A 24,302-nucleotide genomic window follows, 5' to 3' on the forward strand; every position below is an offset into this window, starting at 1 on the left:
TTGTCCAGAGTTGTACTTACCCAAAAGCCCAGGCAAGCCCAAGTTTTAGCAAGAAGTGCCATCTTTCTTAGACCAAGCAGGACTTTCACTTCAAACAGCCAACACTGCTATTCTCCTTGGTTTGGCTATTATGTTTTTGATAGGTATAGCAGTCAGACACTACAACTGCTAGACTTTGACTCTAGACCTTACACCACCTTAAAAGGAAAATCATGTTACCCCTATTTTTCCACTCACCTGCAGATTCTGAAAGTTTTCAAATGGATTTTTTGTTCTATGTGTAATCTACTTTAACATAAATAGCACACACCCAGTAGTGACCTTTCCATCACCTAAGTGAAGCCATCTTCGTTTCTGTGCATACAGCTGCTACTGACTCAGCTTTCCAGATTCCTAAACAAATTGTTCTTTTTGATCAGGAGAGTCTTTTCTACTGCTTCTTTTTCGAAATCAAGGACTAAATTTTCACAGGAAGTTACTTCTGCCATTCTCATAAATCAGATAGGAGTATTTAAATACTAATGTGTTTTAAATGCCAATTTATTAGCAGAAATCACTTATCAAAAGTGGACTGTCACCTTAGATATTTTCTCACGTGTCACGTTAAAGCAATGTTATCTAGAAGATTAATCAATTTTAGGTGTTGTCAGGGCATTTAATCTGTAGCAAGTACAGTTCACAGCTGCTTTTTCTCCTTAATCAGACAAAAAGAAGTGTATCTTTACTGCATTGTTTAAAAAAAACCTCTGAAACTTTGGAGTGCAGCAACTTTTATGTGTCTTTGGAGATAAATTTGACAGATCTGTTGTGATTTCTCCTTTTTATCAACACAGAGTGTAGCTTTGACAAGGTAGCTTAACCTCAAGCTGTTCCTGCGACTGTGTCTGCACTGTGTGTATGTGCATCACAGTCCTGGCCCCAGGAGATGCACCTGAACAGTGTCCCAGCAAGGTGGGGAAGTGACCTGTGTCTTCTGCATACTTGCATTTCTGTTGTCAGGCCAGAGAAGGTATCAGCCAGGAAAAGAACCTGTGTGCTTGGTGCACCTTCTAAACAAAATTATAGTCCTGTCCTTTGATCTTGGGGATTTTGGGTGCACATTGACAAACCAGGGATGCAGGCAAGACCATGCAGGAAAACTGTCCCACATTTAGGTATAGTAACTTAATATTAGCTTTGTTGCTTTCTGTGGAATGTTCTTTATCTAGCTTATTTTTAGTTTGATTTTTAAGTCTGATTCTGTTAATCCTCAATTGGTGTAATGTATCATTTTATGATTTCACACATGGCCATTTTTGTGAAGTTGGCTGACTCTTCTTGAAGCTTACACCCTCTGAAATATATTTTAAGTTGGTGAAAACATTATTTATTGAACTAGGACATTAAAATATTTTTAATTTTTCTTTAATAGATAAAGGGTATTTTTTCTGGTATTCATAAGCTGTAGCAGTTGTGCTATATGGTATATTTTCAGTTTTGAGAACTTGCTCCAGTAGAAAGGACAGGAGCTGGGTCTCCATCCAGGCTCTCCACCTTCAGCTCTCTTCTCAGATTTTGGGGAGTCATTTGTCATTCAACTCACCTAATTCTAGATGTCTGTTGCAGTCGTTTGAGCACTTTAGTTAGACAACCAGTGGGAAGAAATGGGTGTTTTGAGAGATGATTCGGTTCAACGTCCTGTTAAAGATAAGTTTGAGGAATCTGTGTAGATGTGCCTCTTTCTGATCATTATATGCAAAGGGAATTGAATGTTTGGTTTGTATGCAGGCGACTGTGTTGTAGACACGTGGACTCAAGTGTCATAAACACTATCTTTGGTTGTCCTTTGCCTCATTTCTCTGTTTATTAAAAGGGGACTATAGTTTGTACCTCTCTCACAGATGGGGAAATCATGTTACTGATTGCAAAGTTCTCAGATAAAATGATGGAGCCTGCCTACATTAATACATTAAGAACAAGGAATACAGCCACATGAATATTGTTCATGTCTAGAAAATCCACCCAGATCCTACTGTTATCTATACTATTGAAGGTAAACTTGATCATGTAACCTACATTATTGCAGCTGCACATATTTTTTCATATTTCAGCTTGATGACTTGCACTGTGTTTTTACGCATAATGGCATTTATGACCATTTCTCAAAGTTTCCTCTTACCTGCTCTCAAGATAGAGACTAATTAAAACCTTGCTAGACCACTTCTCTCATATCTCTTATGCCAGTGAATTTTCCCCTGCTCAGCTTAATCAGTGGTCTGGCTTCATTAGCTAAAAGAGATGCAGCCCGATTTATTTTCTAATATTTATCATCAGCTTTTAAAAGGGACTTCAACAGATTTTGAGCTTATTAAAATCACCGTTTAAAATCTGTTGGCAGCAGATATATCTGTACTTCTGTGAAGTCACAGTATTTAACGTTTTGTTCCTACCTGGGAACACACCTAACATGTTAAAATTAAAGAGATAACCACTGGCCAATTGAAGAGAGTCTGTGCACAGCAAAGCAAAGACCTGAGCTTCTTCTCCAGAGGATTCTGTTTTGTTCTCACTGGGATCTGAATTTGCTGTGCTTAGAATATAGATGCCTCTGCCAATAAAGATATCAGGTGTCCTTGACCTTCCTGGTTCTTAAGACAACCCTGTTGTTTGAATTCTCAAGGAGATACTGTTGTCAGTTCATGTCTGGTAAAAGCAAGAATGACTTTGTTCTCATTAGAAATATAATGCCATAATTTGAGGAAAGAGAGAAGGCTTCAGGAAGACCTTTTAGCAGGCTTTCAGTACTTGAAGGTGGCCCACAAAAAGGCTGGAGAGGGATTTTTCATAAGGGCATGCAGTGATAGGACAAGGTTGAAAGGATTGAAGCCAAAAGACACTGGGTTTAGATTGGATATTAGGAAGAAATTCTTTACTGTGAGGATGGTGAGACACTGGAAGAGGTTGTGCAGAGAAGCTGTGGATGCCCCATCCCTGGAAGTGTTCAAGGTCAGGCTGGGTGAGGCTTTGAGCAACCTGGTCTAGTGGAAGGTGTCCCTGCCCATGGCATGGAACTAGATCTTTAAGGTCTTTTTCAACCCTAATCATTCTATGGTTTTATGAAAATCAGGGTATTTTACACACATACCTTCCTAGGCTGTGAGTTGTTCTAGAAACTTATTTATTTGATGCATAAAATGGAGTTATTTTGATACTTTAAAGAGCTGATCTGAAATATGGTCGAAACAGAGAATATGCCTGTAGCAGGTTCAGTTCGTAAAACGGGCGGAAACACCAATTAAGTGTAGTGGTTTGGTTCGAAATATCCATTACTTACGTATTTTCCTTCTGTGAGATAAGAATTAGGAGAAAGCAAAGCAGGCACAAAACTTAAAAGAATATAAAGAAGTTTATTAACAGACCTAAAAGAAAGAAAAAAAGTCAGACTAAACCTTCAGAACACTTCTCCTCCCCCCACCTTTCTCCCTTCTCCCACTGACAAGATAAAAAGACAACCCTTGAGATTTTCAGTCAGTTTACCACCTCTCTAATAGTCTTATTCAGTTCACTTAGGGAGAGGAGTCTCTCTTGCTCTTGCTATGGAGACATCTCCACAAGAAACAGTTCTCTTATGGCCTCAATGTCACAGCAAGACAGCTGCCCGGGTTGGTTCTCTGCTCACATGTGAAAGTCCCTTCCCTTGTCTTACAGCTTTCCCCACAACTGCTTTTCAGGGCTCCATCTTGAGCTACTGGGGTACCATTTTAAGGTTGAGCTGTTCAGAAACAAAGGGTCTCTTCACCTATCTCTGGGAGCATCTTCATCTCTAGGAACAGAGGTCTTCTTCTTCCCTGGGAGTAAGAGACTTTCATCTCTCTCTGTTCAAGCTTCTCATCAAATCACAGCTACTTCAACATTTGCTTACTTCAGCACAGATACTTTTGCTCACAAGTACAGTTTGAACCCCCCACTCCCCATGCTTTCATGAAATTACAACGGGTACTCTGATGTATCATAGTCCATCATCATAGCTTTACAACAGAATTTCAGCTTCTAGGCTTGAAGCACCTCCTCTTTCTCCTCTTTTGGGGTTTCAGCTCTTCCTTCTTCACTGATTTTGGTGTCTTTATGGTGTTTTCTTCATGTGAGTTCACCCTTCCCTTTCCTTCAACTTGGGAGAGGATTGATATCTACAGGCTTCATCTGTTCTGGAGGAATCTTACAACACTAAAAGAGTTAATCTCACCCGGGCCTTGCAGCTGGAATTTGCCTCTCGCTGTTGGTCCCATGATCTTTGCCAGACAGCGGCCTCAGATGAATTTTGGCCGCACTGGGTGAGGCCTGGCCTGGCCTGGCCTGGCCACGCCGTGGGGCCGCCTGCACGGAGCAGGGCCGTGGATGGAACAGGGCCACTCAGCTCCAGGGTGGCTGTGTCCCGGCCGGCCCGGCCCGCACTGAGGGGGCTGTGCCGGGTGTCCAGCGAGCAGAAGTGGCTGAGATCTCAGCCAAGCCGCACCACGGCTGACCTGGCTGGGCAGCGCCGAGCTGGGCCCGGCCCCGCTGGGCTGTGGGCCCCCACGTTACCTGTCCAAAAGCTGGAAGCACGGGAACGTTCCCGGGCTTTGCTCGTTCTTAAATGTGGATCACAGAGGCGTGTCAGGCTTCTTAAGTGGCTTTAAAAAGTTGCCAGTATTCAAACTAGCCAGTTGATTGGTTGTGTCGGGTCTAGAGGAAGCTGTAAGCACCTCTTTGCAAGAGAATCACTTCCATGGCTGATGGAGCCCTCTTTAACTAAAACCCCAAACTATGCTAAACCATGGCAATGCCTTTATGCTTTCTCATTGTTCCTTTGTTCAGGGAGTATTTGAAGTGTTTGTTCATTTGTCGTACTTTCACTCTAAACTGATGTTCAGAGCATATTAAACTGTCTTTAGTATGCTCTGAACTTCTCATTAATTCATTTTTGTAATAATAGCAATTAGAGAAGTTTTTAAGCTAAGGATAACCATGCTAGTGTCTTGGAAGAGTTAAACTGAGTGTGTTGACCCAGCATGCTTTCTGCAGGAATGTGATGAGTCAGCTTAGGCTCTAGTTAAAAATTTTAATTTTAGACAGTGTAACTGAAAATAATGGCACTTGCCTAACTATTCAGTTATTTAATTAGCTTTTTATGTAGGACCAAGAGTTATATAGTCACTAGCACGGGCAGAAGTGTACTGAGTTTGTTTTGAAATGTTATGTAGAGTACATAACTCATTCAGCAGGGGATAGAATATAGGAATTAGAAGACTTGCTATGATTAATTGATCACAAAGAAAAGAAAGATCCAGGCAAGTTAAAAAAAAAGAATACCAAACAAACCTTGCCTTGATACTGGTTAACCTTTTTTTGAACTCTTTTATTGTGTATGGCAAAGGCAAGGGTGTTTATCTGTGGAAAAAAAATCTCATTATATGGTATTTCTAAGATAACTGTGGGTAAATTGTAAGTAAATTTTATCTAACTGGCTATACAAAACATTGTTTACGATGCAAGTTTGCATAAAACCTGCCAAGAAGGCTTATTAAAAAATTACTAATCACCTGGGGATGACTGAACAGGAGTGCTTAGTCTTGCTTATCAATAGCATGATGGTTTGGTTTTATCTTATGCCTGAACTCTTTTCTCTTTTCTTCTCATTTCACTCTGCTCTCCAGGACAACTCTCTGATTAATTTTCCTGTGTGTAGCAGAAAATAATAAGTTACCTAATTTAAGCAAATAATTAACAAGTGTATCCAGTCATTTAACTGTACCTCAGCAATTCTCACCACAAAATTCTATGCTACAAAAATCCTTTAAGCACTCTAAATGATCAACACTTCATGGCTATAGAGAGTTTTCAAGAATAAAATGAACTAAAGAACATTAAGTTAAAACAGAAATATTAAGTACTAAAGTCTACCTAATAGTATTTCACATACCTAACAATAAACCTAATCTGTTGCAATGTAAAAAAGCAAAAGTATACTGGTTTTTATTCTTTCTCCCCATAAATATGCACAATTTTCTAATAGTGCCTGCTAACCTTAGATAGGGTTAGCAAATCTACAGTTAATCTGGACACAAAGTGAGCACAGAAATGGACTGAACTGGCAAAATACAAATTTGCTGTTAGTTCACGGAGAGAATCTGGACATGGAGAATACAATGTGAAGAATTACTAAGATTCAGTATGTAGAAGGGAGAGCTTCACCCTGTCAGATTAATTTTTGTAGGTATACTCAGTGATAATTCAAGAGGCAAATTCAGCTATCACAAAAGCACTGACAGTAAATTCCTGTGTGTACGTACATGAGTATAAATGTATGTGTACATAAAGAAAGACTTTAAATCTGCAAAGCATTTGATATCTACATGCCTTGCAGTCTACTGTGGACATCCTCCTGGAATGGCTAAAGTAATATAACTCTTCTGTGTCCTCAGTCTTTGCCGCCTAAACCTTGCATCTGGCATACTGTGTTCTGACTGAATAGGAGATATTAGGATACACTAGACTAGATGAGATTTGAATAGAATAGACTGTTCCAGTTGAAAGGGACTTGAAGCAACCATCTAGTCCAACTGCCTGACCAAATCATTGCTGATCAAATTAAAGCCTTGGTGAACATTGTCCAAATGCCTCTTAGACACTGTCGGGCTTGAGGCACTGATCACCTCTCTAGGAAATCTTCCATGTTCAACCACTCTCTGGTAAAAAAATTTATCCTAATGTTCAGTCTAAACCTCCCCTGAAATAGTTTTGAACCATTCCCATTCAGCCTATCTCTGGATATAAGGGAGAAGAGATCAGAATCTCCCTCCTTCTCCACTTCCTGTCTTCAGAAAGCTGTAGAGAGGAATGAGGGCACTCCTCAGCCTCCTTTTTGAATGACTGTCTTCAAGCTTCCACTTCACCATTACTCATCCTTCTAAATCTTCCTGTAGAAATGTGCTACTTCAACTGGCACCATCGCGGCCTTGACCCTTCCATCACCCTGACACAATGCTCTCCCTCAGCGCAGTTGTGCAGCTAGCTGTTGACATTTAGTGATGCCCTGTATGCAATGGTCCATGTTTGACCTCTTGGCTATGAGATGGCTTTTCCTTGAATATTTCCTACTGGTGGTATTATTTGCTGAAAGGCTGTCACAGAGACACCATGGGTTTCACTAAACCATTGACAAACAGTAGCATGGGACATCTGCAAAATGAAGAAGATACTGCCTTAATAATTTTGCTCTGCAAAGATTGTGGGTGAATACAATGTGAGAATCATCATCAGAACGCCTTTCTGTTAAAGAGAGAATACAGCTAAGGGTTTGTGAACTGCAATGTATCTTATACTTTGTGAGATGCTACCCAGGTCACTCACTGATGTATGTGTGCATGTGTAAGTGATGAATAAAACCAGATAAACCAGATAAACCAGATAGCTTTGTCTACCTTCACCTTAAGAGTTGATGTAACATCTCTTTGCATATGACACCATTATATTACTGTTGCTATCCTAGTAGCATATCCCCTCAATGACACTGTGGTATATAAAGTGAATAAATAAATCATTTAACCTTTTAGAATAAGATGGAGAGAATTATATTTGGAATAGAGAGGGAGAATCTGAAAGCAAGATATATCCTCAGCAAGTGTAAATTATACTTAAAATTATACTGCAGCAGCTATTCTTCAGGCTAAAAATATTTTAGAGCTTTCATATTCCTTTGATATTTCCCCTCAGCTACTGACAGGGCAAATACTGAGGTGGATGCAAGATTAAAATTGTAAATTGCACTTCATAGGATTTGGAGTACTAGATCTCTTACTCAGCTTTGAAACTCTGGTGTAGACTACTCATTGATGTCTTCATAACTATTTTGGGATTATTTCAAGTTTTAAAGAGTGCTGTAGGGTGGGTCCGTAGTATTTGACAAGTCAGACACCAGGCATGTTCTTTGTTTTTTATATTCATTCACATTCATGACCATTGAAGTTGTAGCTGGTTGTTCTGAAAGACGAATACTTTTTTAAGCCAAAAACATAAATATGAAGACAATCAGACCTCACAATAATTGTCTGTTCCCTGTTATGCCAAAATGAAAAAAAACCCAAACACAACCCTCAACATAACTTATGAAAGAAAGCTATATGTGCTGTGTGTTAGAGCAGAGCTCAACATAATGAATGACCAATTTAACTGAAAAAAAGAGGCAAATTCAATATGTGCAAGAATCTCCTTTCTATAGAATGCCTGGGGTGGTCTAAGTGTCTGAAAATGTGAGTAATGAAAACAGGCTTAGCCTAGATTTCCCACAAAGATCTGTACTTTGGTTTCACCTGGCATGATTTGTTGCAGCCAATCTTACCACCTTCCCTAATAAGTGTGCTGTGAAAAGCTGTTACTCAATTCTGGTACTAACTTTGCTTTTCTAGTGTTTTATTTAATCACTATAATTTTTAGGACAAAGTCAAAAGTCTAAGTGCCATAAATTTATTTGTTGAAGGTGATAGTTGGTGCTGGGTTTGAGGAGTATGAGACCATGCCTTTGGTCACCTTAGTGGAAGCAGTTGTGCTATATGTTTATTCTCATGATTCAAAAAGTGTTCTGAAAAATCCTTTCACATTAACCAGCTCAAAGGCAACTTTGTCCTTGTTTGGCTCTGAAATTTTTTGAGGGCCGGGGAGAGGAGGAGGGCACAACATTACAAGCCTTGCTGCAACATCTTAGAGTTGTAGAGGACTGTAGCCATGTTGCCATCATGTTATTTAGGTGTTAAGTAAAAAGGCTATTTATTTCTTTTTGAAGAAGCTTGGTAATACACATTTATACTTTAATACACATTTATACTTTATCACGGATTTTTAGATCTGATCCAACTCTAACATTTTTATTTATTTAAAAAACAAAAAGCCAGCAATCTCTACCAAATAAAATAATGCCACAGTGTTACAAACATTTCCATGACAAACACATATACAATACAAGCAAACATTTCCCAGTCATTACTCATGGACCATTTATGAAGCACTTGGGGGTGGGTGTCAGCAGAGCTGATGTGATGGTGACTAGCAGTGTTCTCCCTGGCACTGAGGGTGTGTTCTAGCAGAGGGAAGCACAGTCTGTGGTATTACATGGGCGTGTATCTTTGTAAGCCAAAGATGAGATTGCCCATGGGTGTGCAGAAATTTTCACACTGCTTCCTAGGTAGCAAGCTTTTGGCAAATAAACTGTCTCGCTTGCAGGTCTCTTTGAGTTCACTGTAGTAAGGAAACATTCTGGCTCAGCTCATATGGTTTCTTTCGGGTTTGTTAGCATGGACTCCATGCATATCCTGTCCTACATGTGCCAGCCATCAAGAGGGGAAACAGATCAAAATGTGTGTTTTGCGAGCATGCTGGATAAATATGACAGGTTATTGACAAAAGCAGGATGCCTTCCAAGTATGTGTGCCACAATTCACTGTACTTGCAAAGCAGGAAATAGAGCGAAGGTGTGTTCTTACCTAGAATATATGGGAAACAAGAAAAATATTCCTTTGAATTAACACTTTATTCTGGCAACCTACATTTCTTACTAAGCTGGAAAGATAAAGGGACATATTACTATTTATTTAAAAAAAAATAAAAAAAAGAAAACCAAAACTGTTTCAGTGGTGATAGTAGTTTCAGATTTGTTTTTATTTTCAGGAAGCCTTTTATGGAAAGAACCTTGATTTTAGTAGGTTGTGCTGTATTTTATACCCCAGTCAGAAAGAATGATTGCATTTAATATGGAGAGCTGAACAATTAACAGAGTTAATAGTTTTAAAGATAAGATAGGAATGCTAGGATCTGTATGTGATCCTGAGGTCATCAGATTTAAAGAAAAAAAGCAAGAAAACCACATGAACAAAACCATTATTGTGTAGCGTTCTTTTCACAATTACTGGTAAATTTACTTTGAGAAATTATTTCTTACTCAAATTTACATTATCACTTATCTCAAAGAAGTGCTTAGCAGTTTGACTAATTACACAGTTTTAAAACTTTTGCTTACCTTAGGCTGATATTTCTTGGCTGTCAGTAGTAGATGACTTCACTTAGAACATTTTATACTACAAGCTGCGGTGTCATTCAGCATTTGAAGAACAGTGCAGGTGTCCAATATGAAAAGAAATCTGCTGTGTGAGAGTCTGAATAATAGTGAACAGTATAAAGCTTGGACTGACATAAGACCAAAAGCTGTTCATCATTAGCTTCTTTCGTCGACTGCTCTAATTCCAGGACTGCATTCTAATCCACATAAGGCTGAAAGAGAACATATTAATATTTTACCATAGTGATTTAGTATACATTAATTGTTCATGATGTACTTCATGATGCCAAAAATCCCCCAGAAAGCACATTTTTATGAGTGCAAGATTTGACTGTAAGAAGTTTCCTTAGCAAAACATGAAAAAATAGTATAAAGAATGTCTTTCCTGTAGCGTACATTTTTCCATATTAAAAAATCAATTGAAATAAGTTTTTATATGACAGAAGTATGAAGGGTCAATTCATTCCCTCTCTTTAGCAGTCACTAAGGGACCTGTTTTGGCAGCATTGAAGAAGTTCTTCTAATAGCAGAGGGAATAGCAGGATTTGATCATGTCATACTTGATATCTTCCATCTTCCATCCATTCCCTTATTTTAAATTTACTTGTATGCCAGAATGTTTTCAGAACTGGCATTTTGAATTAAAAAAATATGCAATGGATATGTTTGCAAGCATACAATTTTGGTATTAAAACCCAGATAATATTTATAGAAAATCTTATCAGAAAGTGTACACTGAAGAACAAAAGAGAATTCTAGTTAACATGTAAGCATTTTTATATTTTGCTAATTGGCATCTTAAGGCAATGAATCAATTTTTACGTAACTAGTAATTAGTTTTATAGCAAATACTATACAAACACAACAAATGGTTGTAGCAAATACAACAAATTCTGCTACAGAAGAAACTTTTCAAACTGAGCCATCAGGTAATATAAAATTATTCCATCTCATGATGAAACTACAGTGATTTCCTAAGCAATATTGGCTGTCAAAAAATAGCTCTTCATCAATCTTAATATATTTCTTTAAGAAAAAGGAGGAAATATTAGCTGTGTTTAAAAACTGTGAAACCTTGTACACTTTCAGTACTGTGAAATGACACTTTCTGAGTAATTTTTTTTATGTGATTTTAGACAGTAAATATTCTAAAATTTCAGTCATATTCTTAAATATCTTTAAAAATTGCCATTTCTTGGTATTGTCTTTTGTTGTGTATAGGAAGTATTTGTAGTCATATCAGTTGTTAATAAATGTGCTATTCATATGAATGCATGAAATTATAGGATTGCCCTTTTTAAGAAGTACCTTTTTCAGTTTTTGGTATCTCATTAAATACAGTAATGGATGAATGGTTTAAAGGAAAAGGAATAGCAGTAGGTTGAAAAGGACAGCCCCTGTGGAGACCCTCTAAAATCTGAGAATTTGTGCAAGCAGTAACACAACTGTAAATATGCTTTGGTTTAGGGATAGGTCCGTGAATTATACAAGAATCCTGTTGTCATATTTATGTTACTGGGCTCTGTTGGAGTCAGGAGGAGAACTGGCCTGAGACTGCATCTACATGTCCACAAGGAGACAGGATGATTTGTGACTCTCAGGTAACCCTGGGGACATGGATATTAGAAGTATGAATTTTGAAAGGCTTTTTTCTAGGTCTTTTCATGTAAATTTTCCTCCTTCATTGGTAACTTGTCTGTCACAAATTGCTTTTTAAAATATTTATTTATTTAATTAGTTAATCAAGGAGTTGGTGTATGTTACTAAACCACTACAGGTGCCCTTTTACAGCTACTTTTACTGAACAGCAACTGCAGACACTCTTCTCCATTCAAATATGCATTTCAGTGCTGTGTACACAGTTACTAGCACTTGTTAATTAGGCATAAACTGGGCAGTTTTCCTGTATATGTAATCTTTATGTAACTGTTTTTCAGCAGTGTAAAGGGTAGTTTTCTTTAAAGAATGTATTGAGAAGTAATAACATTTGAAATCCTGCTATCCAACATTTGAAAGCACCAGATTAGCAAGTGAAATTCTGCTGTTCAGCTATATATTTGGCACAGATTCAAGCAGCTTTACAGGGGGTTTTTAACTGGGTTTGTACATGCCGTGTCTACCAACTGATGAGCTGTGGACCTACCCAGAGATTCTTCATTACAGAGAAAGTGATTAATATTTCTTTTCCCCCTGTGCATCTGAATGGTGCTTGGAAATGCCGTGCAGCCATCACATCTTGTATGAAAGAGGGTTAGAGCAGGAAGCCACTGTCTGAGAGTGTGGAGGGTCCGGTGCCCAGAGCCATTGCAGCAGCACAGTGTGTGATAGAGGGGATTTATGAACTGGCCTTGCTGCACGCTTGTGTTACTTGAAGTCTTGCTTAAGGATGCCTACAGAGCTAGGTCATTGACAGTGGGAAAGAATACTACCAGCTGTAAAATGGGAGGTTTTTACAGCTGTCTTTTAAAATATGAAGGTAGGTGATTTGGGTATAGTTTGAGATAGTCCATAATCATATCACATTTCCTTATTGTTCTGAAGAGAGAGAGCAGAATGGCATATGAAATTAAAGTCTCTACACAGAACAACCTGAGTAGTTTGTTTAGAACTGTTTTACCACACATTGACAACAAAATGTGCAGCAAAGAATAAGGGATAGGAAGCTTCCTGCACGTCCTTGGGTTCATGCAAGAACTGGAACCAATACAACTCCTGATAAGATTATTTCAAAAAGCATTCCAAGATTATCAGAAGGGTTGCACTGTATCATAAAAGAAAAAAAATACCCAGGTAAAATACAGCATGCAGAAGCAGTTTTCCAGCTCCTCCCATTGCTGCACGTAAGTGACACAGTTATAGTTAACTTTGGATTATCAATCACTGTGAAACAGAATGGGAAGGTTGTACATTTGAACAGCTTTTCCACTGCTTTTGCATTCAATGATGAGGCTCTCAGAACCAATACTGGACATGGAAATGGCAAACTACAGTGAAGTTTTAGATCCGACATATACAGCACTGGAGTTTGAAACTATGCAGATTCTGTATAATGGCAATGGTGAGTTCTGCCCTGTGAGACAAAATCAAGCCAGTTAACAGAAAAAGTGAAGTTTAGTAATGCTATAAGGTGTTAGTTAAATGTTTTATTAATGGAACATTTGGGGGTTGTTTTCAAACTACAAATCTGCTCTCTTACACTTCATCGCTGACTCTAAGTTAGTAACATTATAATTCTTTAAGGAAAATAAAAGAGAGGTTATATATAATAAAGTAGCTGTACTGTCACCAGTCAGTTAATCAAAGGAAGAAAATGGTCTATTCAGCAGTTGTTTTATTTACTGTAAGACAAATGAATAACTAGTATTGACAGTTTGGACATGGAAGTATATTTCGTATATAACTTTCAGAAAGAAAGGACAAAATCATCCAGAGGTTTGTGAAAAAAATTAGCTACTGTTTCTTGATGCCTAGTTTCTAATTGTTGGACCAATATTTTTTTAATTTAAGTGTTGATCTAACCTTTCTAGCTAAGCGTATATAGGAACAAGAGTGATTAAAAAAGAATCACATTGGCTTTCTAGAGGATAATGTTTTGCTGAGAAAAAGTATTTGCATTTGGCTAATATAACACTTTAGGCAGACTTTTTATATGCAATTTTTGAGAAGTTGTATCAATAATTTATGCTTGAAATAGAAAGCATGCCATTTCATTCTGCTATTGAGTACTGACCAAAAAAAAAAAAAAAAGTGAATAAAAGAATAAAAGTATCAGGCAAGTTAAACTACTCAAAAATGGCCTTCCAAATCTTTTAATACACTAAAAACGTTGGCTTATTGTATCTTAAAGAACAATTCATAGATATATAGTAGTATGTATTTTTAAAAGGCAGAACCAATATGTAGTGATTTGCAGGAAAAATATTTAGCACCTGAATTTCCACATATTCCTGCCATATAGAAACTAATTAAGGTTTCATTGTTGGGCTTTAAGTTTTATCTGAATTTCTGATGTTGCATTACAGCAAGCTTAGTAAAGAGAAGAGTAGATTTGGTTATTGATTTAGGAAGAAAAAACAGGACTTTATGCCCTAACTGAATTTGAAGCTATCAACAATGATTATATAACTTTAGATGATTTCTCTGCTTTTTGTTCTAATATGGGTATTTCATTGGTCATTTGTTTTTTGCTGAATAGCACCCTTTTGGATCTGTTAATGTTAAATAAAATGGGAAGCCAGATTAGGGAGATTGTGCTTGGTTGCATTATGTGCTGGTGATAGAGCTGGTTAAATTATCACTGTAAGTGATTAGCTTGATAATTATTAGTTATCAGGTACAGCCTTCTTATGTTTAGAGTTTGTTTAGAGTTTAGCCTAAATATTTTCTTACAGCATTTATAAATACATTGTCTTGTTACAGTGCTAGTCTGGAACTGAAAGCTGCCACTTATGAACCTTCCTGTGTATCTTTTCTAGCTGTCTAAATTAATTGGGAGCATTTAGAGAACTTTAACAAGCCACATTCAGGCAGATTACACAGTTCTATTGAAATCAAAGAATTTTTCAACATCAGGTCAATTTTCCAGACATTTTGTTTCAGAATAACACCAAAGAAAATAAATATGTCCTTGTATTTATATGCACAACTTATATTGCTGTGAAATTTTTCATCATAACATTCAAATACTGTATTTTTAATTATTCTGCTGTATGATGCAAAGTTACAAAACCACAAAAGAAAAGTCTTATATTTTTCTAAAACAATTCTGTAACCTAGTTGAAAAATAATTTTCCAGTCATGAAAATTCTGATTTTAAAATAAAATCTTTACAGAACTGAGTTCTTACTTATAAGATTTCATTTTATTTAATCATTTTTATGTAATTCCTATCAGTTACAGCTCTGTAAACCAAAACAAAACAGAAAGGTTGCTTCTCTCTGTATCTAAAGAACTCTTCAACTTTTAAGCTCTGCCAGACACAATGAAAATTTTATAATGTATTTATGTTATACATTTCAGTTGGATCTATATAATATGAATAATATATATATTAACAGTTTTACTCTTCATCCTGTACACTGTTCATGACCTCATGTACTTGACTTTTGAATCTGTTTGCATATCTAATTAATGTAGCACTCTTTCCTCTCCTGGACAAAACAGCTACAAATGCTTAGGGCATATTTTCCTTTCATTTAAACCAGAAGCAAAACAAAAAGCTATTTTGCAGTTGTTGTTTTGAACATGTCTGCTAACATTGTGACTCAAAGTATAAATATAACTGGTTTGCTTTCAGGTGAACTTATTCAGTAGTGTTTACCATATTCAGTAACTAATTGTTAATCACATAGCTAATATTCTGTGCAAGGAGAGACTGCACCAGTGTTCCTGTCAAAAATATATTTGAGGAAATAACAGACTCTTAGCATGCATTTTTGTTTGGGTTTTTTTAAATTAAGTTGTGCAAAACCCCTCTTTTTTTTGTTTCTTTGTTTAATGTCACAAACCTTTGTATGAGAGTTACTGGCTATTGCCAGCTTGTATGAGAACTGATACAAGAGATCTTTACCAGTTAACACCGCTTTGTGCCAAAGTTCCTCTTCAGGAACTTCAGGAATCTTTCAGTATTCCTTTAGTAGGAATGTATGTGTAATTATAAATGAAGAAGTGCACTTTAATTTTTAACCCTTCAGCTGAAAGGAGTTTAGAACACAATTATTTGTTGTTTTGAACTTCATAAATTCTTTTAACATCTCTATCATTTTGAAAGTGTTCACGTCAGTAAGAACCAGACGTAATCAGATAGGTCATGCTGTATAAATTGTTAAGTGGCAATTAAGAGAAAAGGCCAGAAAAAACCTCTATTTAGGTACAACTTGCGCATGAGGTTGTTGTTGGAAGTTTTGTCCATAACTGTGTATGTTCTTGTCTCTTGTCAGACAGTTCAGGAGAAGCTGTCAACATGAATGCTGCTGACAACGGGGTCAGTAGTCTCTGTGCAATATGTGGAGACCGAGCGACTGGAAAACATTATGGTGCTTCCAGCTGTGATGGATGCAAGGGATTTTTTAGACGTAGCATAAGGAAAAACCACATCTATACATGCAGGTATTTCAAAAGATCATCTAGAGGCACTAAATTAATGAATTTAAGGAAAAATTGTATTCAGACCTTATCAGAATTTTCAAATTATGTTGGGGTATTTTCAGCTTTTTCTTAAGGAATGCTACTTGATATTACACACTCCAGACTATATTCCAGATACTTGTTGATGTTGTTGATATCATTACATCACTCAGAAGCTGTTTCACTCTTTTATTTATGATTACAAAGGTCATTTCCTGAAAAAAAAAAGGAAAAATGCTCATATTTTCACTGCAATGTGAAAACTGTAATTCTTAACTGTTTTCAAAAATTCTTTCCTTTTGAAGGTTGTTTTTGAATAGTAAGTCTAAGATTTATGAGTCTTGTTTTAAGGGCCATACAAACACCTCTGCACATATTCCCACTTGGTGTGACACACAGGTCTTTTTGAGCAGCCATTTGCCCCCGTCAGTCTGAATGACAACCTGTTACTTTCCGAATGGTGCCCAAAATATCACCCTGCACAATTTTTGATGAAATTTTCTGTGCAAGCTCAGGTCCATAAACTGTCCATTTTGAGCCATGAGCAGAACATATGGAAATGAGTTTAAACAAATCAATGAAAGGCTATATTGGATTTTTAAGTCAAGATTTTGGTAGCGATGGCGCTACAAAAGTGGATTCTCTGAGAAGCTGTCAGAAGTGTCCCCAGCATCTGGTGAAGCCAATGCCAGCCAACTCCAAGACGGGCAAAGCTGAGCCTATCAGCAATGGTGGTAGTACCTCTGGGATAATGTATTTAAGAAGAAAAAAAAAATCATTGTGCAGAAACAAAATGTAGCTAGAGAAGAGAGGAGTGAGAACGTGATACAGGAACAGCTCTGCAGACACCAAGTTCAGTGGAGAAGGAGGGGGAGAGGATGCTCTAGGTGCTGGAGCAAAGATTCTCCTGCAGCCCATGGTACAGACCATGGTGAGGCAGCTGTCCTCGTGAAATGCATGGAAATTCACAGCAGAGCAGGTATCCACCTGCAGCCCATGGAGGACCTCCTGCTGGAGATGGCGGATGCCTGAAAGAAGGCTGTGACCCCATGAGAAGACTCTGCAGCATCAGGCTCCTGGCCACACCTATGGCCCCATGGAAGGAGGAGCCCACACTGGAGCAGGTTTTCTGGCAGGGCTTTTGACCCTGCAGGGGACCCGCTGCTGGAGCAGCCCAATCCTAAAGGACTGCACACTGTGGAAAGCAACCATGCTGGGGCAGTTCATGAAGAAGCCCATGGGAAGGACTAACATTGGAGAAGTTCATGGAGAACTGTCTCTGTTTTGAGGGGCCTGACAATGGAGCAGGTGAAGAACGTGAGGAGTCTTCCCCTTGAGGAGGAAGTAGCAGCAGAGACAACATGTGGTGAACTGGCTGTAGCCCCCATTCTCTGTCCCCTTGTGCCATTGTATGGGGTAACGAGAAAACATTTCTAAGAATGGCTTGTTACTGGAAATGTTGTTTCCTTCACTCTTCCTTGGTTGTGTAATACTCTTATAAGGAAGCCTCTTCCTTACAGGCATAGCACAGTGATATAGCATAGGCATACCCCTAAAGTGGTGTGTCAAGAGCTGACACAAGTGATTTCAGGAAGAGCTCTGCTTTTTCAGAGTCTGTTTATCTAACAAACACATGAAAAGAAAAAAAGGCAGACCTAGACAGGGAGAGGGGCAAATGGCTCATCTGCATTCACTTTAGGCACACCTGTAGATGTGCACAATAGCCTGGGTAAGCCACCTTGCAGTGTCATGCTCCGTGTATTTCCTCAAGCCTTTATTTCATTGTGTTGGTTCCTCTCATTTCCTGTTTAGGTTGCCACCTGTAGTGATAAAACATGCAGCTTGTTCATTGTTATCTCCCAGAAGGAGTAAACATTGCCAGACAAGGGTAATGGTTTTGCAGCTAAGGGGCTCCTCCATGGCAGCAACACTTGGCTTTTTCCTTGATTGTGCTTTCCTTTTTCTACTTGCAGTTTTTCTTCTTTTTTTCCTCCACCACCATTCGATGCAGCCAGTTACTGATATACCTCAGAAATCAGTTGAGGTGTAAATGATGTACATAACTACAAAATTTTCCACACTTGCCTATTCCAATGCATACACATGTTTGTACACATGCATATATTCCTAGAAAATGAGCAGGTACGAAACAGCTCTCAAAACTGATTAATAAAGAAGAATAATCAGTGCAACTGAAGAAGAGAGTCTGTGGTTATAGAAATTATTCTGACAGGACAGATTAGTTGGTTTGCTTCTTTGTAATCAGGGTCCTACTTTATTAATGCTTTATACATTTGCCTTTTCTTGTCTCTGATAGATTCAACCGACAATGTATTGTTGACAAGGACAAAAGGAATCAATGCAGATATTGTCGTTTAAAAAAGTGTTTTCGAGCAGGAATGAAAAAGGAAGGTAATGGAGTCGTTTATTATTTGATATACAAAGAGAAAAAATCTGAATTAGCTTTGAAATATAATGAAAATTCTAAAAAACTCCAGCAGAATAAACCAATGGAAAATCTGCTACAATGCCTTCATAATGGGGAAGTGCTTTTATACTAAGGTGAAATATGTGTCTTCTAACTTTCAAGTGGGTAAGCAGTTCTAGAACTTTGAACATAAGGAAGTCCATAGATTTAAAGTGAATTTGCAACTGTTTAATTCATTAATTCTGGCACCAAAATTCATTGATTTCTACCTATTGAGCCATATGCTGGAATATTTCAAACCAATAGATTTTACTTAAAATGTTCCACCAAATTGTGTAATAAAATATCTATCTGGCTTTTTTTTCCTACACTAAATAATGACAGTGCCAATTTACTGGTTCTTCCCTTAAATGTAAGTATATGAAGCATTCAAGCCAGAGAAAGGAATGTGAAGTTGAGTGAAAAAATAGTGAGAAGAATAGTGGTATCTGTCAGTGGAGTGCTCACATTAATTAACAAAAAATCTAATTTCCTTAGGGCTTAATATAGGAAAATTGTTACTTATGCATCTCACTGACAGATATGAGAAACACGTGTAACAGTGATTCTTCTGTGAGAGTGGAAGGACCAAATGACCACAGAGCAGAGCAATAGGGAAAGAAGGGCCGTTCAAATATTAGAGGTGTTTTTTTTTTGTTGGGGCTGTTGTTTCAAGGGCAGTTATGATGTGGAGGCAAAAGATGTCCTTATCCTTTTCAAATACACATTCAAAAGTCATTTGTCACAAACTTTGCTACCTTTTTTGTTTGGAGCAATGTGCATCTGCCTGCAGGCCAGTCTGAAATGTGAGTGCTCAGTTCTCTTGTAACGTGGCAATCATTCTTTTAGTCTGTACAAAGGAAGCTTTTTCTTTATGTTCTTAAGTATCTGTACTGTAGCAGTGCTTTGGTAGTGTTCAAGTCACTGGTATGAGATAAAATGGATTTTTCTCCTTGAAGCTGGATGGGGATATTCTAAACAGTGTTACACAGGGTATGAAATAGGTTAGTTAACTCTTGTGGCTCTCCTTTAAGACACTTTGGCCTTTTGGAATTTGAGCCATTAAATCAGTAACGTATTGTATATATGTTATCAATCTAATGGGAAGAAAGGGAAAGATCTGTGTATCCACAGCAGCCATAAAAGTTTTGGAAATAGCAAGCTTTAGAGACTTTCAAAACCTGGAATTAAAGAATAGTTCATCTCAGAAGGGACATCTGGAATTCATCTAGTTTATTCCCCGCTTAAACCAAGGCTGACATCTAGGTTCAGTCAGGTTGCTTGGGACCCTGTCCAGACAGATTTACACAGTCCTGAGAGGGGAGATTCAACAACTTCTTGCTCGGCAAGCTCTTCCAGTACTCGACCACCCTCAATGGGAAGGGTTTTTTCCTTATAACTAGTTGGAATATGTCTTACTGCAGTTAGGGTAGTGTCCATTGGGTCTTGTCTTTTCATTATGCATCTGAGAAGAATCTGGCTCCATTTTCTGTATGCTACAGAAATGAAGACCCTCACATCCATGTTGGTCTTCTCGTTTCCACATAAGCAAAGATGCCTGTCTCTGCTTCACCTTGTGCATCTTGTGGATTACATCTCTGTAGCCCTCTGCTGGACGCTGCCTGATTTTCCAGTATCTTTCATGTGCTGGGGATCCCAAACCACAGAAATGCTCATTTCCCTCAATATACCAATGCAACCTGGTGCACGGCACAAAACTTTTAACCTACTTAACACTATTCTGCCCTACTCTGATCCCACTGTGTCTAAAACTTTCAACACTACTTTTGTTTTGTTATAACCTCTCTACATGGTTAGGGCATGTCTCATAGTGTAAGTGTGGCATAGAGTCTATGATAGTTTCTCATGTTGTTTCTAGAAAATCTCTTTCTTCAGGACAAAGATAAGAAAGGCTTCAATTTGTAAAAGCTTTAAAAGTCCTCTTTGAGCAAATATACCACCCTCCTCATGGAGTCTGTTTAAGGCTATTTTAGCCTGAATTGACAAAAAGGCTGTAGCCAGATAGTCTAGTCTAATAATCCAAAATTATGTCTGTGTAGAAGAAAATTAAAGCATCCAACTATGGTTTTCAGTGTACTCCACCAGTGACTTTCAAAGGTGGAGTATTGTCAGAACACCTTACTATTTTTGTAAGACTAATCAGTGCTGAACTTATTTTAATTATCTGTGCAGAACTTAAACTGCTTAGATTCAGTGGATGTTTGTTTCAGCATTCTTTTACAAAAGGTTATGTTTCCTCTTTCCTGTCTACAACATACTATGTGTTTATCACCCCACAAGATTTCTTAGAGTGACCTTAATAAAAGGCCCATCAGCGAGTGTCCTTGCAAAAAGTTAGTACACCTCTGGAATAAACAGTGTGCATTGTTCAGATAAACCCTGAACCTACTCAGTGCAGAGAATATTTTTTTTTTATTGAAGCCCCTTGTACTACTCCTAAATTCTGTAATGCAGATTGTTTCCCACAAAACAGCAAATGTATCTTTGGAAATAAAGCTGCTGCTCTTAAAGGACAATGGGAGTCCTTATACAATAAAAAGATTTCTGTTGATGCAATTCTTTTTTTCTCTCCTTTTTTATTTTCCTTGGCCTAATCTTGGACATGATCTAGGTTTTAGAAAGATCTGACTGATAGTTTTTACTTTTTCTTCTTCCTTTAGTTCAAAAGTATGCCTTGTTGCTTCATAGGCTTCGCATGTGTTGATTGCAGATTCCTTATCCAAAGCTCTTTCAAATGCTTTTTTTTGGACCCCATGAGACAAAACTTACTGAATTTACTGTCCTAAAATTTTTTGGTGTGTTATTTTTGGGTTGATTTTTTTTTTCCTTTAAATTAGTTAATGTTCCATAAACTGGCTATGAATGCAATGTCACTGATCAGGAGCATGAGATTTGAGTTTCAAAATTATTTTACTAGTGGATTAAAGTCATGATTCATTCCTGTTTCATTGTTTCACACAGCAGAGCATGAATAGGGCTTTCATACTTCCTCTGACAGATATTTTTTCAGTAGTGGTGCTGTACTACTTGACCTGTTTGGCAGTCTGGAGATGTCCATTTCTGCTGTTATCATAAAGCCTGACTTAATAAATTGGTTAAAATTGAAACTATGTGTTCAAGTTCAAAGGAAGAGGTTTTACTGTAATTAATCCAGTGACAAAAGTGCTGATAATTAATAATAATCCCTCTACAATTAGTTATACATGCTTTTTACGGGCAAGTAGTGTACCAATACAGACCATAAACATGTATTATCATCCTTCCTCATCACTCAGAGCTAAAAGCAGATCATCTTCTTTGAATGTCATACCTTTCAGTTCTTACGGTTATCTTCTGAAATCTAGTAAAGTTCTGAAATTATACTGTGTGTCAGTGTTTTCAAGTCAATAAATGAGATGATTATTCTTTTCCAGCTGTACAAAATGAACGGGACAGGATAAGTACGAGAAGAAACACTTTTGATGGCTGCAGCAGTCCCTCTATTAGCACATTGTCGCAAGCTGAGACACTCTCGCGTCAGGTACTGAGAACTATCACAAAATTATTTAGTGATGTTCAGACCACTTTTACTAAAATTAAATACTGTTCAATTTCTTATTCTAGGAATATAATTGTTGAGATTACTTTTTTCTACTTCCAAAATGCACACAGCTTCCTCTTCTCAATAAAAGAAGCGGTAATAGAATACATTCTTGAAGCAAAGTCAATAAAAAAAAATTCTACTTTGTCCAGGACAATATGTCTTAGGCACCTTTCTTAATAAAGGTTTATGGTTCTATCTGCTTTTAAATCAGTTGCTGTCTTAGGCAGCTGGTGGCATCTATCTATCCTTGAAGCTGCCTTTCCCATCAAACATAGGGAAAAATTTGTCCAAAGCCATTACATTCAAAGGGGTGTGGACACTCACTTCCTTACATTCTTTTGAAAATCCCATTTTTAATATCCTTAGACATTATAAGTAAGGCAAACAGAAGTGTTCCAACTGCAGAGTCTATTCACATCTTGCTTTTAAATTTTCTTTGTCTCATCTGAACTTCATTTTCTCTTTTTCTTTTTTTTTTCCTATCCAATCAATTGCTGAATGGAACAGTCTCCAGTCCTTTTCTGCACCTCAGATAAATCACGGTCATTGATTCTGCATTCTTGCACCTCTTACTAACTTGCTTAGAATTTAACTGCCACCTTTATGATTTCATGCTGACTGATTTATACATCCCAAAATGCTTTGTAATCTCATCCTTTATCAGCATCTCTCTTAGGCTGGAACTGTCTGTAAAGAATTGATGCAGGAATTACTAGGGAGTAGTCTTTGGCACATATTGCATGTCCAGGCAGAGCAGATGAATATAATGTACCTTCCTACCTTTCATACCTATACAATATGAAAAAATATAGCTATTTTTATCTCCTTAGTAATTTTTTAACTTGCTTATTGTGCTTTTCTTATAATACTCCTTAATCATTTCCAACTGGTATATGCAATTCAGGAATAAGAACTGTCTTGAACAGAATCACATCCTCAGCTGTTCATAGCACAAAGTTATTTTCAAACAGTAGGTTCTGGGCCTAAAACATCACCTTGTGTGTACACAAATTTATTGTACTTACTATTTGGTATGTTTTAGTAGAACAGAATTGCTTCCACTATGTCAAGCGTATATGAAGATACAATCTTGGCCTCAAAATCCAAGAGGCTCCATTAACATGATGGAAAATCAAAGTCTTAAAAGTACTTGTTTTTCCCTCAATTTCATAGGTCTGTATGATGAGTTCAGTCCTGAGAAGAGACTTAGAGGAGTTGATAGTGTCCCAAAACACTATCCAAGTACTTCAGCTGTGAAATGAGGAAGAGGGTGGCATTAATCCCTTTTGAAATTTTCATATTAAATAGGGAAAATTAGTTATTTTGTTCCTTAAGATCCCTTACAGGGGGGAATTGTCTAAGTATAATTTTTCTCCAACAGACCTGGGAGAGGCTTTCAGGATTATGTAAATATGAAAAGGGCATGCTGGATTCTCATATGAATAAAGAAATCTGTCCCTGAAGGATTGCAGAACAATTGGGATACAGTGTTATATTGTCATGTTCATCAAGTCATTAATGGTAGAAGTTATGCTGGCAAAGGTTTCTTCTCAATACCAGAAAGAAATTTTTACAGTGAGAACAAGTGATTACTGGAGCAACCTTTCCAGGGATGTGGTGGAGTCCTCGTCACTGAAGATTTTCAAGATGCAGTTGGACAGGGTGCTAGATAATCTCCTCTAGGATTCCTTTCCCACAAAAGGTTGGATTAGATGATCTTCCAAGGTCCCTCCTAACCTGTGCTAGTCTATGATACTATCACATCAGTGACTCCTGTGTTGTATCCCATAAATGAGAGGCAGGTAAAAGTAATACAGAAATAGAAATTGAAAAACACATAGCTTCATATCCTTGTCAAGAGATGAAATCCTAGGTTCATGATGAACTCCACTGGAGTCATCCCATGAATCCCCAGCAGAAGTTCACCAAGTAATTTCAGCCTGGAGACTGCAGTTTGTAATATAAGTTGTAATTTATAAAAATGCACAGCTTTGATTAAAATATATTAAGGGAAGGACAATGTATTAACTTCATGAGTC

At 37.5% G+C, this 24,302-nt stretch overlaps 1 protein-coding gene across 2 annotated transcripts in view; it reads left to right on the top strand.

Annotated features, from left to right (window-relative positions):
- The window catches only part of HNF4G (hepatocyte nuclear factor 4 gamma), a 36,655-nt gene that overhangs the window by 3,491 nt on the left and 8,862 nt on the right, over nucleotides 1-24,302 (top strand). For both annotated transcript variants that reach the window (XM_032127867.1, XM_032127875.1), the window contains exons 2-4: nucleotides 16,006-16,174; nucleotides 18,510-18,604; nucleotides 22,094-22,200. In XM_032127867.1, the coding sequence (XP_031983758.1) occupies nucleotides 16,029-16,174; nucleotides 18,510-18,604; nucleotides 22,094-22,200 (348 nt within the window). In that variant the 5' untranslated portion in view covers nucleotides 16,006-16,028. The remainder of the gene's footprint in view (nucleotides 1-16,005; nucleotides 16,175-18,509; nucleotides 18,605-22,093; nucleotides 22,201-24,302) is intronic.

Source organism: Corvus moneduloides, chromosome 1 (assembly GCF_009650955.1).
Source record: "Corvus moneduloides isolate bCorMon1 chromosome 1, bCorMon1.pri, whole genome shotgun sequence".
NCBI lineage: Eukaryota > Metazoa > Chordata > Aves > Passeriformes > Corvidae > Corvus > Corvus moneduloides.